This window comes from Crinia signifera, chromosome 4, assembly GCF_055691185.1.
Source record: "Crinia signifera chromosome 4, ASM5569118v1, whole genome shotgun sequence".
In the NCBI taxonomy this organism is placed as follows: Eukaryota; Metazoa; Chordata; class Amphibia; order Anura; family Myobatrachidae; genus Crinia; species Crinia signifera.
Window position 1 is genome coordinate 312,618,098 of NC_139220.1, and position 18,726 is coordinate 312,636,823.

The 18,726-nt window shown below is 49.0% G+C and overlaps 1 protein-coding gene across 1 annotated transcript in view; it reads right to left on the bottom strand.

The window, feature by feature from the left end:
- Positions 1-18,726, bottom strand: part of GPC2 (glypican 2) — a 48,016-nt gene that overhangs the window by 6,601 nt on the left and 22,689 nt on the right. Inside the window, exons 4-11 of the mRNA XM_083185493.1 lie at positions 14,263-14,421; positions 13,288-13,601; positions 12,359-12,439; positions 3,993-4,158; positions 3,411-3,541; positions 1,055-1,189; positions 838-974; positions 346-521 (exon numbers count right to left, since the gene is read on the bottom strand). Coding sequence (XP_083041619.1) covers positions 346-521; positions 838-974; positions 1,055-1,189; positions 3,411-3,541; positions 3,993-4,158; positions 12,359-12,439; positions 13,288-13,601; positions 14,263-14,421 — 1,299 coding nt within the window. The remainder of the gene's footprint in view (positions 1-345; positions 522-837; positions 975-1,054; positions 1,190-3,410; positions 3,542-3,992; positions 4,159-12,358; positions 12,440-13,287; positions 13,602-14,262; positions 14,422-18,726) is intronic.

The window sequence follows — 18,726 nt, forward strand, 5'->3', positions numbered from 1 at the left end:
CGCAGGGGGAAGGGACATGCACGTGGCCTACATGGTATATCACAGAGGGAAGGGACATGCACGTGGCCTACGTGGTATATAGCAGGGGGAAGGGACATGCACGCGGCCTACGTGGTATATCACAGAGGGAAGGGACATGCACGCGGCCTACGTGGTATATCACATAGGAAGGGACATGCATACGGCCTACGTGGCATATCACAGAGGGAAGGGACATGCAGGCGGCCTACGTGGTATATCACAGAGGGAAGGGACATGCATGTGGCCTACGTGGTATATCACAGAGGGAAGGGACATGCACGTGGCCTACGTGGTATATCACAGAGGGAAGGGACATGCACTTACAGGAATCCTGGGTGTCGCTGTCTTTTCCGCTGTAAGCCGCCCGCAGCTTACTCCTCACCACACGGAGCTGAAGGCCCAGCTGACGGGTTCTGGGGTCAGAACTGGACATGGGGAGATCCACCTCCGGGTTATTGATCTGATTCACCAGTCCGTCCCCTGTCACCTGCGGGAGGTACCTGGGAGATAAAGGGAATAAAACACAACAAAGAGATGTTTAGAAAATGGGCGTTCACGGCCACCCTATCGGTCAATGCTGTAATCCACTGGTGACCCGGATTGTAGATGGTGACCTGAAGGTGGTTGACGGGAGGCGGCATATCGGCTGCGGCAGAAGCCTCCATGCTGTGTAGTAGACACATCAGTAATCATGGCATCTCGCCCTGCCTATTCTATGAGCGCAATCCGTGATGTTCCCCAGATCCCAATACTTTATATAAACCAACGCTGTATCTTTGCTGTCCCAGGTCACGTGACCAGTGTGTCCTGACTCACCGTCCCCGGGTCTGCCCGTTCCAGCACTTCTCCTGGTTGCTGAGTCCAGCCGACACCCGATGGTCAGAGCAGAGGGACAGAGGGAGGAGCTTCCAGAGGCCACGCAGTGGGCGGAGCTTGGACACCACATCCGACACCTACAAAGGAGTCATTGTATGAGGAAGGGGAACAGGGGGCAGGCAGGAATGCCATATTTCCCCTTGACCTCTGCACTCACCAGTCTGTCTATGTTGGTACCGGCCGCCGATGTCGGCTTCTCCTCGTTGCTGTAAACGCGGAACTTCCTCTTGGGGTCCTCCTGGGGGGAGCGCCTGGCGCGAGCCGGAGGAGGGGTTCCGCAGGACTGGAAAATCTGTTTAAGGACCCCTATGTTAATTTAACTGTATACGACATAACTAAGCCGCTTGTGGCAGATGTCATGTTATTGACATACAAGCGGTACACGCACGCAGACCTCGGTTATAGCTCTGTTGCCGTGACTGCATTGTCCACGCGGATGATTCCTCTGCCTATCTGCATACACTGAACACGTCAGTATAAGTTTGGGGCGGCCTCTAGTGGACACTTCTGACACAACACTCTGCTAATACTGTGCATCTAAATCAAGAGTACAGTTCCATGTAACGGTTGTTAGAAAGGGTATGGGTCATAGAGTCCACTCACCGAAGGTCGACATACATTAGGTCAACAACTGAAGGTCAAAAGGGCTTAGATCGGCAGGGTCAGAAGGTTGACACAAGCATTAGGTTGACAATGGGAAGGTCAAAAGTCAAAAGGTCGAGTTTTTCACATGGTTTTTGTCCCAAATGTTGACATTGTCGACATGGACACCATCTAAGTGTACCGTGTCCCCTCACACTATTATATTGTCCCTCTACGGCTACACCGTAGTGGATGGTAGAGCATGAAGTATCACCTGTCAGCACAAGTCGGTTTAAAAAAATCTTGAAAAACTCATGTCGAACTTTTGACTGTGGACCTTATAGTCATGCCGACCTATTTCAGGTGTCAACCTGATATATGCCGACCCTTATAGGGCCTACGTATCTAGTGACTGTATCCCATCCCAACATAGTAATAAGATTTTGCCCTCTGGTGGTGAGCAGAGCTAACAGCAGTTCCTTTTATTTCCCATATCTTATATACTGTAGAGCAGGCATGTCCAACCTGTGGCCCTCCAGCTGTTGTGAAACTGCACATCCCAGCATGAAAATCAGACTACTCTATTACATAGAGAGCATCTTGTGAATAATATACAAAATGCCCAAGAGAGCCTGACAGACCGATTAGACTCAGTGTATGTGTACACATTAATTACGGCACAATTATGAAAGTCGCTATTTAAAGGTCATATATGCTTGCCTAAAATTCAGGTGTATATATTCTGGAGAGATATGTGTGCTAATTATCTGTAGATGCACGTAGTCATATGTACCTGGATACTGCAAGAAAGGGCACAGCTTTATAATTATATTACTCTTTCCCTTTTTATCCTATAAAAGGGATTCTCACTCTTATGTCGCACCCATAAAGGGTCACTACTGTGAAAACATACTGATCAACAGCAATTTCGGATGCATCAATAAAGTATAATTATAATTCATTTTGGACAGGGGGTCCCACGTTGTGAGGATTATTATCCTTTTTATATAAATGTACATGTCTGTCTGTATATGTATTGTGTCTGTTTTTATTTCGCCTTATTTTATCTAAAATTAAATAAAAGTTATATCTTATGTATCTTTCATTTGGTGCACCACAAAGAGGCATACTTTCCCTTTTTTTCTACCTATGAAAAAATACCTGTTTGCTATATAATTCATGCCCAGTGGTGGCACACCCTTATCCACTATATCTAACTAAACTGGATAAATTACTTAAGGGGTCTACTTAAACCTACACTCATGTTACTTCCCTGTGCGATCAACATCCCTTCTTTTTGTGTTAGCACATCCCAGCATGCCTTGCCATCGTTTTAGCGATCCCTAATAGCAAAACTATGGCAGGGCATGTAGGGATGTGTAGTTTCACAAAATCTGGAGGGCCACCGGTTGGACATACCTGCTGTAGAGTATATAAATATATATATCTAGTGACTGCCATCTGCTGGCAGCCAGTGAAACTACATCTCATTTTCTTTACACATACAGAAACACAGAGGCAATCACACATACAGAAACACAGAGGCAATCACACATACAGAAACACAGAGGAAAACACACATACAGATACACAGAGGCAATCACACATACAGAAACACAGAGGCAATCACACATACAGAAACACAGAGGCAATCACACGTACAGAAACACAGAGGCAAATACACGTACAGAAACACAGAGGCAATCACACATACAGAAACACAGAGGCAATCACACATACAGAAACACAGAGGCAATCACACATACAGAAACACAGAGGCAAATACACGTAAAGAAACACAGAGGCAATCACACATACAGAAACACAGAGGCAATCACACATACATAAACACAGACGCAATCACACATACAGAAACACACAGCGACTAGCTTTCGAAGCTTTTGCTTGGAGCGGGCTTATCGCATATACACCTGCGCTGTGAGTTGCACGCTCTCTTCTTGCAGTGTCATTATCGCCTCTGAGATCTTCACTGCGATGGACTCAGTGGCGAGTTCCACGTTGAAAGGTCCCGTCAGGCGCTCGGCCACCTCCTGCAGCCCATCTACAAGGTGATATAACAGAGTATTAGTGGATGTAGCCCGCCGGACAGCACAGAAAGGAGAGATGGCACCAGGACTGGCACCACCCACTGGGTCAGGTACCATGCGGAACCCCAGCTAAGTCATGATCTGTATTGTGGCTTTGCAGCAAGATCTCTACCCAGAACTGACTGTTTGATTGCAGGGTAAATACTGGCTGCTTCTACATGTAGCCCACAAATGCTGGACAGCGTTATTTACAAGCTGGGTACAGATTAAGCTATATGATATATGGCAATATAATGTGGTTACATGCTGTATGTAGCAATGTATCACACCATGGTGTAGTGGGTATCAATATAACACGCCGCTATATATACATTGAGTATTGTGTACCCAGCCTGCACCAGCTGAACACCGTCTGCCGCCTGGCAGAATGACAGTACACGATTGAGGCATTGTCCTATTACCCACCTATTAAACTGTTCCAATCAGCATCCATATCCGCCTGGTGGGCGAGGCATGCCTTCATGACGTTAAGACAGAGGCCATGGCAGGGCAGGAGACCTGTGTACCCGCGGCATAACGGGCAATACCACATCCGCATGGCAGCTCGGAGACAATCGGAAGGTGGCACTGCCTAGATAGGATAGAGGAGGGGACAGGCAGTACACCTAATACACCACAGAGACATTGTCACAGGCCCACCTCACATATACTATACCTCACATATACCAAACCTCACATATACCATACCTCACATATACCATACCTCACATATACCATACCTCACATATACTATACCTCATGTACATATACTATACCTCACATATACCATACCTCACATATACCATACCTCACATATACAATACCTCACATATACCACACCTCACATATACCACACCTCACATATACCACACCTCACATATACCACACCTCACATAGACTATACCTCACATATACTATACCTCACATATACCACACCTCACATATACCACACCTCACATATACCTCACATATACCATACCTCACATATACCATACCTCACATAGACTATACCTCACATAGACTATACCTCACATAGACTATATCTCACTTAGACTATACCTCACATATACCACACCTCACATATACTATACCTCACATATACTATACCTCACATAGACTATACCTCACATAGACTATACCTCACATAGACTATACCTCACATATACTATATACCTCATGTACATATACTATACCTCATGTACATATACTATACCTCACATATACTATACCTCATGTACATATACTATACCTCACATATACTATACCTCACATATACTATACCTCACATATACTATACCTCACATATACTATACCTCATGTACATATACTATACCTCATGTACATATACTATACCTCATATATACTATACCTTATGTACATATACTATACCTCACATATACTACACCTCATGTACATATACTATACCTCACAAATACTATACCTCACATATACTATACCTCACATATACTATACCTCACATATACTATACCTCACGTATACTATACCTCATGTACATATACTATACCTCATGTACATATACTATACCTCACATATACCATACCTCACATGTACTATATCTCACGTATACTATACCTCATGTACATATACTATACCTCATGTACATATACTATACCTCATGTACATATACTATACCTCACATATACTATACCTCATGTACATATACTATACCTCACATATACTATACCTCACATATACTATACCTCATGTTCATATACTATACCTCACATACATATACTTTACCTCACATACATATACTATACCTCATGTACATATACTATACCTTACATATACTATACCCAGGGCCGGTGCAAGGCACCGGAGCGCCCCAGGCGAGTCGGGGTGGGGGCGCCCCGGGGGCGCGGGTACCTGTTGCGCCGTCTGGGGAGCGGGCAGGGGGGTCCATGCTGGCATCTGACAGGAGCCTGCAGTGGTGTCCTTGCCACGCTGGTACCTGTGGCGCTGTGTATAAAGCTGGCGGCGGTGGGGGGTCCCTGCAGTGAATAAGAAATAACTAGCGCTATCCGCCGGACTATGCGGCGCAGGGGCGGATTGGGGACTAAAAGTGGCCCTGGAAAATTTCAGAAAGTGGCCTCATGTGGGTGGCAACAAATCAATAAAGGTCGGAGCCAACATAACAGTAGGCAGGATTATTACATCACTATACTTAGATACATAGTTGACAGGCAAAACTAATGCCACATTTTCGTAAAATAGGGACAACAGGGATAGTGCGCGCCGCAGGCCTATTACGTGTCACACACCCATTACATAGTATACCACATGCAACGATGGCCTGCCAGGCTTGCTGGTGCCGGGCCCCCGGCCCCCCCAACTATTGACTACACTACGGCACTATGGCTAGTGCCATACAAGAACCATTGTTAGTGTTACCTATGATTTTAATGCTAGTCCACAAAGCAACTTACTGCTTTGTGGGAGATCCTGTAGAGCAGTGATTTTCAACCTTTTTCAGGTCGCGGCACACCAGACAAGACTTCAAAATTGCCAAGGCACACCAACATTTTTTAATCAGATATTCCAGATATTTTGCATACCATAATGCCAGTTACATGTTATATCACACACATTAATGGCCATTACAAGTTATGCCACACATCGGGATGCCAATTACAAGCTATGCCATATACCGCAATGGCTATTACACATTATGCCAGGACTCAACAAATTTCTTGCAAACGAGGGACAATATGGACATTGCGCGCCGAAGGCGCGCGCCAAATTTTTCAACATAATGCCAACACACCGCACAACCATTATATAGTATACCACATGCCATAATGGCCATTACATGTTATGCCACACACCGTAATGCCCATTGCACATTTTAGTGAACTTTGTAATTCCGATTACACATAAGCCCACACATGATGCCCATGACATACTATGTAACGCTCCGCAATGCCCATGACATACTATATAACACTCCGCAATGCCCATGACATACTATATAACACACTGTAATGCCCATGACATACTATATAACACTCCGCAATACCCATGATATACTATATAACACTCCGCAATGCCCATGACATACTATATAACACTCCGCAATGCCCATGACATACTTTATAACACTCCGCAATGCCCATGATATACTATATAACACACCGCAATGCCCATGACATACTATATAACACACCGCAATGCCCATGACATACTATATAACACACCGCAATGCCCATGACATACTATATAACACACCATACACATTTGACACATAAGTGCCACTTACCTACATGCTCAATGCCAGGGGCTTCATGCTCGATGCCAAGGTGGACTGAATTTGCTCGTTGCCAAGGGGGACAGAACTGTGCAAGGGCCCACTCGTGGCTCCCGTCCGCTATTTGCAATTCAATGCACCGCCAGTAGTGTGCAGCAGGGAGGGAGGGTGGGAGCAGTAGGGTGGGAGGGTATCTGCAGTGGGGTGGGAGGGTGGCTGGGAGGGTATCTGCAGTGGGGTGGGAGGGTGGCTGGGAGGGTATCTGCAGTGGGGTGGGAGGGTGGCTGGGAGGGTATCTGCAGTGGGGTGGGAGGGTGGCTGGGAGGGTATCTGCAGTGGGGTGGGAGGGGGGCTGGGAGGGTATCTGCAGTGGGGTGGGAAGGGGGCTGGGAGGGTATCTGCAGTGGGGTGGGAGGGGGGCTGGGAGGGTATCTGCAGTGGGCTGGGAGGGTATCTGCAGTGGGGTGGAAGGGTGGCTGGGAGGGTATCTGCAGTGGAGTGGGAGGGTGGCTGGGTGAGTGCAGGAGGGTGGGAGAGTGGGTGGGAGTACACCATACTAAGTTAGCCAGCCAATGGTTAGCCGGCCCGCTCACCTCACTCCCCCCCACCTCCTCCTCCCAGTGTGCGTCCGTGTGCAAACCCCCCTCCTGCCTGTGCTTACACGCCGACGACCCCCCTCCCCCCTGTCCGTGTGCATCCAGTGTGCCGCTCATGGCTCCCCCGCTATGTACGGGAGAGAGACGTGCTGTGCTGATATGTAATATTCATATCTCCCGCTGCTGGACCACTAGCCAATGGGCGCTCGCGGTCCAGCAGCCACCAGTTGATTGGCTGCTGGACCGCAAGCGCCCATTGGCTAGTGGTCCAGCGGGATATATGATTATTGCATAGCAGCACAGCACATCTCTCGACGAGTCCCGGACAGTGCACAGCGGGGGAGCCGTGAGCGGGCGGGCAGTGCGCACATGGACGCACACTGACAGGGGGGCGGGCGGGGAAGCATTCCCGGACAGCGCCGCGCGACCACACACAACCCATGACACATGATGCCGAGCCGCCTGCCCGTCCCCCCTGTCAAAGTGAACAAAGTGGTGTGTCGCCGTGACCCGAGGCATGGCGGCACACCTGTCAGCTGGCCGCGGCACACTAGTGTGCCGCGGCACACCGGTTGAAAATGTCTGCTGTAGAGAGGCAAGGAGAGCGCAGAGAGAGAGACAAGGAGAGCGCAGAGAGAGAGACAAGGAGAGCAAAGAGAGAAAGACAAGGAGAGCGCAGAGAGAGAGACAAGGAGAGCGCAGAGAGAGAGACAAGGAGAGCGCAGAGAGAGAGACAAGGAGAGCGCAGAGAGAGAGACAAGGAGAGCGCAGAGAGAGAGACAAGGAGAGCGCAGAGAGAGAGAGACAAGGAGAGCGCAGAGAGAGAGAGAACGCAGAGAGAGACAAGGAGAGCGCAGAGAGAGAGAGACAAGGAGAGCGCAGAGAGAGAGAGACAAGGAGAGCGCAGAGAGAGAGAGACAAGGACAGCGCAGAGAGAGAGACAAGGAGAGCGCAGAGAGAGACAAGGAGAGCGCAGAGAGAGAGACAAGGAGAGCGCAGAGAGAGAGACAAGGAGAGCGCAGAGAGAGAGACAAGGAGAGCGCAGAGAGAGAGAGACAAGGAGAGCGCAGAAAGAGAGAGACAAGGAGAGCGCAGAGAGAGAGACAAGGAGAGCGCAGAGAGAGAGACAAGGAGAGCGCAGAGAGAGAGACAAGGAGAGCGCAGAGAGAGAGACAAGGAGAGCGCAGAGAGAGAGAGACAAGGAGAGCGCCGAGAGAGAGAGACAAGGAGAGCGCCGAGAGAGAGAGACAAGGAGAGCGCCGAGAGAGAGAGAGAAGGAGAGACAAGGAGAGCGCAGAGAGAGAGACAATGAGAGCACAGGGAGAGAGACAAGGAGAGCGCAGAGAGAGAGAGACAAGGAGAGCAAAGAGAAGGAGACTACAGAGAGAGACAAGGAGAGCGCAGAGACAAGGAGAGCGCAGAGAGAGAGAGAGGAGAAGGCAGAGAGAGAACGCAGAGAGAGAGAGACAAGGAGAGCGCAGAGAGAGAGAAGGAGAGCGCAGAGAGAGAGATAGGAGAGCGCAGAGAGAGTTAGGAGAGCACGGAGAGAGAGACAAGGAGAGCGCAGAGAGAGAGAGAGAACGCAGACAGAGAGACAAGGAGAGCGCCGAGAGAGAGATAAGGAGAGCGCAGAGAGAGAGAGAGAGAGACAAGGAGAGCGCAGAGAGAGACAAGGAGAGCAGAGAGAGAGAGAGACAAGGAGAGCGCAGAGAGAGACAAGGAGAGCGCAGAGAGAGAGAGAGACAAGGAGAGCGCAGAGAGAGAGAGACAAGGAGAGCGCAGAGAGAGAGACAAGGAGAGCACAGAGAGAGAGACAAGGAGAGCGCAGAGAGAGAGACAAGGAGAGCGCAGAGAGAGACAAGGAGAGCGCAGAGAGAGAGAGAGACAATGAGAGCGCAGAGAGAGAGAGAGAGACAAGGAGAGCGCAGAGAGAGAGAGAGACAAGGAGAGCACAGAGAGAGACGAGGAGAGCACAGAGAGAGAGATGAGGAGAGCGCTGAGAGAGACGAGGAGAGCTCCGAGAGAGACGAGGAGAGCGCCAAGACAGAGAGACGAGGAGAGCGCAGAGAGAGAGAGAGACAAGGAGAGCACAGAGAGAGAGAGACAAGGAGAGTGCAGAGAGAGAGAGAGACAAGGAGAGCGCAGAGAGAGAGAGACAAGGAGAGCGCAGAGAGAGAGAGAGACAAGGAGAGCACAGAGAGAGAGACAAGGAGAGCGCAGAGAGAGAGACAAGGAGAGCGCAGAGAGAGAGACAATGAGAATGCAGAGAGAGAGAGTCAAGGAGAGCGCAGAGAGAGAGAGAGAGACACACAAGGAGAGCACAGAGAGAGACGAGGAGAGCACAGAGAGAGAGATGAGGAGAGCGCCGAGAGAGACGAGGAGAGCGCCAAGACAGAGAGACGAGGAGAGCACAGAGAGAGAGAGACAAGGAGAGTGCAGAGAGAGCAGAGAGACGAGGAGAGCACAGAGAGCGAGAGACAAGGAAAGCACAGACAGAGAGAGAGAGACGAGGAGAGCACAGAGAGAGAGAGGAAGAGAGTGCAGAGAGAGAGAAGAGGAGAGCACAGAGAGAAATGAGGAGAGCGCCAAGACAGAGAGACTAGGAGAGCGCAGAGAGATACATGAGGAGAGCGCAGAGAGAGAGAGAGTGAGACGAGGAGAGCGCAGAGAGAGACGAGGAGAGCGCAGAGAGATAGACGAGGAAAAAAGATATGTAGTCTCACAAAGAAGGGGCATGGCCACACAACAGTACACTCATTTCAAATTACACTACACAAATTACACCACACAGTACACCATCTTATTCACATTATACAGCACCAGTGCCATAACTAGACATTTTGACACGCTGAAACGCTGATTATACGTAACACCTACACCAGTTGCCGAAAGAAGTAGCGCTGCTTTTACCTAATGCCCACACCAGTTGCCAACAGTAATAGCGCTTCTTTTAGCTAATGCCCAGACCAGTTGCCGACAGTAGTAGCGCTGCCTAACGCCAACACCAGTTGCCGACAATAGTAGCGCTGCCTACATGTAACGCCCACACCAGTTGCTGAAAGTCTACCGCTGATTATACGTAACACCCACACCAGTTGCCGACAGTAGTAGCCCTGCTTATACCTAATGCCCACACCAGTTGCTGATAGTAGTAGTGCTGCTTTTACCGAATGCCCACACCAGTTGCCGTCAGTAGTAGCGCTGCCTATATGTAACGCCCACATCAGTTGCCGTCAGTAGTAGCGCTGCCTATATGTAACGCCCACAACAGTTGCTGACAGTAGTAGGGCTGCCCATATATCTAACTCCCACACCAGTTGTAGACAGTAATAGCGCTCCGTATATATGTAACGCCCATAACAGTTGCTGACAGTAGTAGCGCTCCCTAAAGTTAACGCCCACAACAGTTGCGAACAGTAGTAGCGCTCCCTATATGTAACGCCCACAACAGTTGCCGACAGTAGTAGCGCTGCCTATACGTAACGCCCACACCAGCTGCCGACAGTACTACGCTGCGTTTACAGATGGAGCTAGCCTCAGCCTCTGCATACGTGGACACACATGCCAGAATCCCCAGCACACCGCAGCGATTGGCATGCCGGGGACGGGTACAATGAGAATGGCTCCATCTGGACATAATGCCCACACCATTTGCTGACACACTTTTTTTTACCTGTCTGGCATCTCATCCTGTCCTTCAATCAGCCCTGCTGTGTTCCACTGTAGCTCCGCCCATCTGTTCCGTGTAGCTCCGCCCCCTGTTTAACCTCTGCTGACACTTGTGACCGTGTAGTTAAAGGGGGTGGGGGACTTGGGAGCTGGCTGAGCAAGAATTCATGTTGCTGGTGCAGCTGCTTGTCATGCAGTGTGGAGTTCCCTGCTCCTTCGCTTGCTGACTCCTCACTCCACTTGTCAAGGGGGTGGGGGCTCCTCTGACGCTGTGACCAATCCTCCTGCAGCAGCCCCGCTGTCAGTGATCTGCTGCTGTGACCACTCCTTCCAGCTGGTCTCCGTCCTCTCCTCCAGGTACAAAACAAATGCGCGCAGGAAGAGGGGCAGCTACTTCAGTTCAACGCTGGAGCCGGGGAACTGCTTCCGGCCGGTCACTGCTACCCATAACTCCGCAGTGGCCGGCCCCTTGTTTCCTGTTGCCCTGCCATCTTATGCATTAACGATGGGGCTGTTCGGCAGTTATTGCTGCTGTGACCTGGATTCAGTGTCACCTGCACTTTTCGGCCTCAGGGTCGGCCGGCCTCCCGGGAAAGTTCCCTGTGGCTTTAATGGCCAATCCGCCCCTGATGCGGCGGCTCGGGAAGCGCTTCTGTTTTGAAAACACTGGCCGCACGCTGATTGGCTGAATCTCAGCCAATCAGCGTGCGGCCAGTGTTTTCAAACCCGGCAGCACTTCCCGCGCAGCCGCATAGCCCGGCGGATAGCGCTAGTTATTTCTTATTCACTGCAGGGACCCCCCACCGCCACCAGCTTTATACACAGCGCCACAGGTACCAGCGTGGCAAGGACACCACTGCCTACTCCCCAGACGGTGCAGCCGGTACCCTTTTTGCACGGGGGGCGAGGGTCGAACTGCCGCCCTCCAGTGGCAATGCCTAGACCTGTCTAGTGGTGGCGCCGGTCCTGACTATACCTAGTATAGAGGGACAGGCTCATAGCTCCCTTCTGTCTGTGTCACCCTGCAGGGGGAGGGGCAGGCTAATAGCTCCCTTCTGTCTGTGTCACCCTGCAGGGGGAAGGGCAGGCTAATAGCTCCCTTCTGTCTTTGTAACCCTGCAGGGGGAGGGGCAGGCTCATAGCTCCCTTCTTTCTGTGTCACTGTGTCACCCTGTAGGGGGAGGGGCAGGCTCATAGCTCCCTTCTTTCTGTGTCACTGTGTCACCCCGCAGGGACAGGAACAAGCACTCCCAGTGTTTTACCTTGGCCGCTCTGCTGACGATGTCACTTCCTGTCGCCAGTCCCTGGACCAGAGTTCTGGCTGCTCCCAGGGCTCGCGTGACCTGCGGGACACAGAATGCCATCAGTAAACCTCTAATTATGACCTTGCTGACACAATTCCAGTTGGGGCCAGTTCCAGCGCTTTGCTTGGGCAACTGAGCAGGCTCCAGTTCTGGTTAATGTTCCCAATTATACCGCTATTGAGATTATAAAGTGTTTGTTAATATGACACGATCCTTGTGCCCACATAATTAACGTGACGGAGAGAAGGCAACACCAAAAAACATTACGGGGTGTGGCCAGTCACCATAGGGGGTGTAGTCTGCCAACAAAGAGGACCATGGCCAATCATTGGAGAGGACATGCAAAGAACAGGAAGTGGTAGGGTGTGACATTTCCATAGAAACAGACCAAGTCCATCCATGATATATCGGCCGATGTTTACCGATAATCGGTCGAAAATCGTCCGATATCGGTCCGATGCACGCTCCCGTGGATCTTTAGCTGAATTTTCTGATCTTACGTGCTCCACGAAAGATCAGAAGATTTAACAAAAGATCCATAGGAACGCACACGGGATCTTAAGAAAAATCTTTGGTAAAGATGTGCGCTTGCCTGAAATCTTTTGTCCAGGACGGACAAAAGATTTCAAGGCTAATTTATGCGCACATCTTACGATCGCAGATCTTTCTAGTGTGTGGGCACCTTTACATTGGTGGGCCAGTCTGAACATGGCCGCAGCTGCAAACTCTCAAGATAACTAAACTATAACTTTTTTCCAAACTTCTTTAACATATCCATTTGCGCGCCACTCTGAATAAGGACCTATGGCGTAATTTAGATCAGATGCTCTTTTTGGTTAGATTAACCAAACAAGCCGGCATTATCTCAGGTTAGCCCTAAATCAAACCTGTAGACGAAGTTTCCGCGGGGTGTCTCCGAAGGGCCTCAGCTCCTCAGCTCTACGGCCCGCGCACTCCATGTAGTCAGCACTCAGCTCGTAATGAGGGAGCAGCAGGCGGAGTGTGCGCTCCAGCAGCCCCACCCAGAACTCAGAGAGGGCGTCGGCCAGTCTGGGGGCTCCTCCCCCCATGTAGTAAGCTCGTAGCTCTGAGAAGAGCGTGCTGAAGAGAGCTGCATTCTGGGAGTACAGGCGCCCGTAGGACAGTACAAACATGGCGGAGAGCGAGTGCTCGGAGGAGTCCAGGAGAGCGAGGAAAAACTCTGCACAGAGACAACACAGAGAGGGGAATAGTTTACTAAAGGGGCACCCCATTTTGTTATACATTTCTGTTATATCTTTAGCCAATTACATTGTATACTTTTACCTATATATTATATACTTAGTATATCCATGGAACAGCGAGTTATAGTGCAGGGGTAGGCAACGTGTGGCCCTCCTGCTGCTTTGGAACTACACATACCAGAATTCCCTGCCACAGATCTTCTGTTAGAGCATGCTAAAACTAAGACAGGGCATGCTGGGATGTGTAGTTCCACAGCAACTGGAGAGAGACATGTTGCTAACCCCTGGTACAGAGTAATTATAACATATAACAAAGCAGGGTGAAGCAATTACACAATGTATAGCAGGATCAGGGGCGGATTTAGGCTTTAGGATTGGAGGGGCAGTTTAACAATTAATATTGACTCACGGCACAGCAGCCACTTCCCGGGGGTCTTAAACTACCCAGGCTCATCAGCATCTCGGCAATCAATAAATCTAGACTGTAGCAGACAGCACAATCAATGCAAGATCATTGAACCTGGCAAAGCTGGCATACAGGGAATACAAAAATCACAGCCACACAATGCTAGAGGGGACGATCGCCCCGACACCCCCCCCCCCCCCCCAGATCTGCCCCTGAGCGGGATAGACACTTACCCTGAAACTTCTTTCTTGCCCCAGTTAATACCCCCATGGGGTAACTGACACTCTCGTTCACAATCCGGGCCAGGTCCCTCACGCTCTCCTCGCTGAGTCTCTGCTCCGCCTCACTGGGACAGCACGTGTACTCCTGGGGACATATCCGGAGGTGCTCCCCTGCAGGACACAAAGGGAACAGCAGCAGCTCAGGATATGATACACAGCATATAAATATATACATGGTGCCCATGTTAGTGCCTAACCCGAACCCTCTCCCCCCCCCCCCCCGCAGCTGAACCCTAACACTCCCTAGCATACCTTTGTTTGACATTTCGACTGTTGGCGTCCGAAGTGTTGTTATACCAACTGTATTCTATCTCATAACAACAAAAGAAAGAAACTAATACCCCTTTCACACCGCACTTGTTAAACGGTATATTGCCATTTTTTTCCCCATTTAAAATGTTTAAGGCTGCAGTGGGAAAGCGCCAGAGTTGATTTACCGGTTAAAGATAAGCGGTATTTCAAAACGTTTAAAAAGCAGAGTCCTACACGTTTCAGAGCCGTTTTTATGCAGTGAGAATGGCTCTGAAACGGTATATAGTAAAAACAACAGATTACAGACCTGTGATAGACTGTCCCCTGCATTCTGCCTTGAAACGTGTTCAGGGGATTAAATGGGTTGACTGAAGTGAATGGTACTTAAACGGTATTTAAAACAGTAATCTACTGCAATGTGAAGGCTCAGACCCGATTTAAATACCTTTAAAAATACCGGTTTTTGAAACGTTTTGGCAGTGTGAAAGCGGTATGATGGAAAATAACCAAAACCTACCTCCAAGGGAGGGTCACGCTCAGCGGCTTAACCAAAGATGGCATAAGAAACACTAATGGGGCCTACACACATGCCGATTTTGTGCCATTTTCTAAGCGATTTAGCAAGGTCGCTTAGAAACTAAGCATACATCGGTGTGTGTGTGGAGGCTAAACCGATATAGATGCGCGGCCCCGCGCGTCTAAATCGCAATAAGAAGAAGAATGAGCATGTCCCATCAATCTAGCAAAATCGTTTAGCAAGACCCTGCATATCGGGCGCCTTTTGTGTGGTGTCTTTTTTTTGTGCTTAAGTGACCACCGATTTTGCTCATCTGGACACTCCCTGAGCCCTCCTCTCCATTCTGCACATGCTGATGCTGTCAGACACCACGCGCTGTGAACCCTCCGGAGCTGGTAAGTACTATGCTATCCACTATGCACCACCAACGCATGATTACAGGAGGGGTGGGGTGGTAATGAGAGGGGTCCACTGTGCCACCAATGTAAACTTTATGGGTGAGGGTGTCATGTGATGCGCGCTGCACCCGCTGCGCGCTGCCCCCCCAGCGCAAGAATATGGGCACAATGATGTTTGGGGGGATGTGAGGCGACCACTGTGCCACCAATGTTATAAAATAAAGCATGCTTCTGGGTGAGGGTGTCATGTGATGCGCGCTGCACCCGCCGCGCGCTGCCCCCCCAGCGCAAAAATATGGGCACAATGATGTTTGGGGGGATGTGAGGCAACCACTGTGCCACCAATGTTATAAAATAAAGCATGCTTCTGGGTGAGGGTGTCATGTGATGCCCGCTGCCCCCAGCGCAAGTTTGGAGAGGGGTGATGGCACATTGCAAAAGCTAGTCATGTGGTTTTTACTTGCATGCTCTGGGGTGATGGCACATTGCAAATACTAGTCATGTGGTTTTTACTTGCATGCTCTGGGGTGATGGCACATTGTAAAAGCTAGTCATGTGGTGTTTGCTTGCATGCTCTGGGGTGATGGCACATTGCAAAAGCTAGTCATGTGGTTTTTGCTTGCATGCTCTGGGGTGATGGCACATTGTAAAAGCTAGTCATGTGTTGTTTAATTGCATGTCTATGATGGGGTAAATTGTCTTACCAGACCCCCTAAAAAAACAGTGAATGTGTGCGCATGTACATGTGGTAGGGACAATAGATTGTAAGCTGACCTAGTTTGGACTGTTTATGTACATAATGGTGGATGCATATATGTTAATTATGTATTTACATTTTATACCATATTATTCACACAGAAATGGCAAAGCAGAATTCTTCAAAAAAATTCACCACTAGGTTCATTGACATCTATCGGGCCCATGAATGCCTGTGGCAAATTACCAGCAAAGACTTTTCAAACAAACAGAAAAGGGATCAGGCCTACAATGCTTTGCTGGCCTATGCTAAAGCCAACAGAAGTGATGCCACCATGGAATGTGTGAAGAAGAAGATAGCGAATTTGAGGACCGTCTTTGTGAAGGAGCACGCAAAAGTGACTGAGTCGCAGAGTTCTGGAGCCGGTGCCGATGACGTATACAAGCCAACGTTATGGTACTACGACCAGATGCACTTCCTGCTGGAGAAAGAATCGAAAACGCATGGACAGAATAGCATGGATCCTGTGCCTCCAATTAGGCAAGAGGAGGAGAGCCAGGATCTGGTAAGTTTGAACACATATAGATATGCGACATGTCATCATTATTCATGGTCCTAACGTATTTTATTTTACAGGATGCTACTCCGGAGCTGTTTGCGGAGACGTCCGAGACTACAGAGGCTGCAGATCAAGAGTGTGAGGAAGTGGAAACCTCTACCTCTACCCCCCTGCCAACGCCACCACCCAGGCAGAGGAAGAAGACCGCCAAAAGATCTGTAGCCGGCAGCTCTGAGCAATTTTTTCAATTTGCGGAGGCAAGGCTTAATAAGCCTATTGATTCAATTCGGCAATTTTCAAATACGGTAGACTCGGAGATGCGTTCAATGGATGACGACACCCGTCGGAAATTCAAATGCATCGTGTACGACGCAATAATTCGGGCCCAGGATAAAAACATTCCTGATGACCTCAAATTAATGCGCGACCCGATGCATTACGCATCTAGCGGACCCTCGGCACAGTATCCCTACCACCAACCCTATAGTAATCCGCCGGCAATTCCTCCGCAGCTTGCCCCTGCTAACACGACGGGAGCCCCTTCACGCAACCCGCCCACATCAGCCACCACCAGCACTCTGTCCAGTGGAATGTACTCAGCGTTCTCGAGTACACAAGGACAGGACGATGCTGTTTATTATCCGTTATAAATTTCCCAAAAAATTAAATTCCAAATTTTTTAAGTTGAAAAAATTGCTCTTTCTTCCATGCGTTTTCGATTCCGTGTAGACTATAATGTCTGCTTGTATACGTCATTTGGCCCTGACTCCAGAATGATGCGATATCAGTCACTGTTGTGTGTCCTTCACTGAAGACTGTCCTTACCTTTGCTATCTCTTCTTTGCACATTTTGTGAGTCATCACTTCTGTTGGCTCTAGTATACTGTAGTGAGTTTGTTGGCCTGATCCCTTTGTTTGTTTGAAAAGTCTTTGGGCCAGAGGCATTTCTCGGCCTGATATTGTTGATGAACCCAGTGGTGTTCAATTTTATACTTTTATAGTATTTTCAATAAATTATAAAAAACACGGTATGGTGTCATTTCATTTCAAAATGTTATTTATTGTTAATTTTAAGTTCAATTATGTACAGGTATGGTTCCTCTTTGCAACACTTCTCCTGACTTCTCTCCCCTTGAAAAATAATCTTTTTCAAGGGGAGAGGAGTGAAGAGAAAGTACTGCAAACACTCTGGAAAGGTGCTATTATGAACAGGTACTCTTTGCAACACTTCTCCTGACTTCTCTCCCCTTAAAACTCCCCAAGAACACCCCCAGCCCTTTGAACTGCCCATTTTTATTTAAATGAGTTTTTTTTTTCTTTTTCCCATGCTTGAGAAGAATCTGGCATGCTTAAATCGCTAAGCAGAATCGCTGAGGCATATCGTTGACACATTTTGCACGTTCTAAGCAATATAGATGATTTTGTGTTCAAAGGAAATCTGCTATGCTAAATCTGGCATGCTATATCACTGGCCAAAATCGGGATGTGTGTAGGCCCTATAAGGGGGCTATTTACAAAGCCAGAGAGAGATAAAGTACCAGCCAGCAAGCTCCATGTTACAGGTAGTGGGGCAGATGTGTTCAGCCTGGTGAAGAGATAAAGTGGAAGGTGATAATGCACCAGCCAATCAACTCCCAACTGTCATTTTTCAAACATAGCTGATTGGCTGGTGCGTTATCACCTTCTACTTTATCACTTCACCAGGCTTAATACATCTGCCCCTATATTTAAAAAAAAGACAGATAGCAGCTGGTTGGTTGGCACTTTATCTCTCTCATCTTTATCTCCATCCAAGTAGGGTGGCCAATCCCAGGATTAGGATCGAGGTGATCCCGGGATTTGGCCCTAAAATTGGCGGGATTTCAATCACGGGATTGGGGTTTCCATTCCCGGGATTTCAGGATTAGATTACGCATGCGAAATCTAATGCAGGGTAGCATCTGAGCACACGCTCAGGTGGTGCCCGGCTGTTCCTGATCCCAGTATGCAGCTC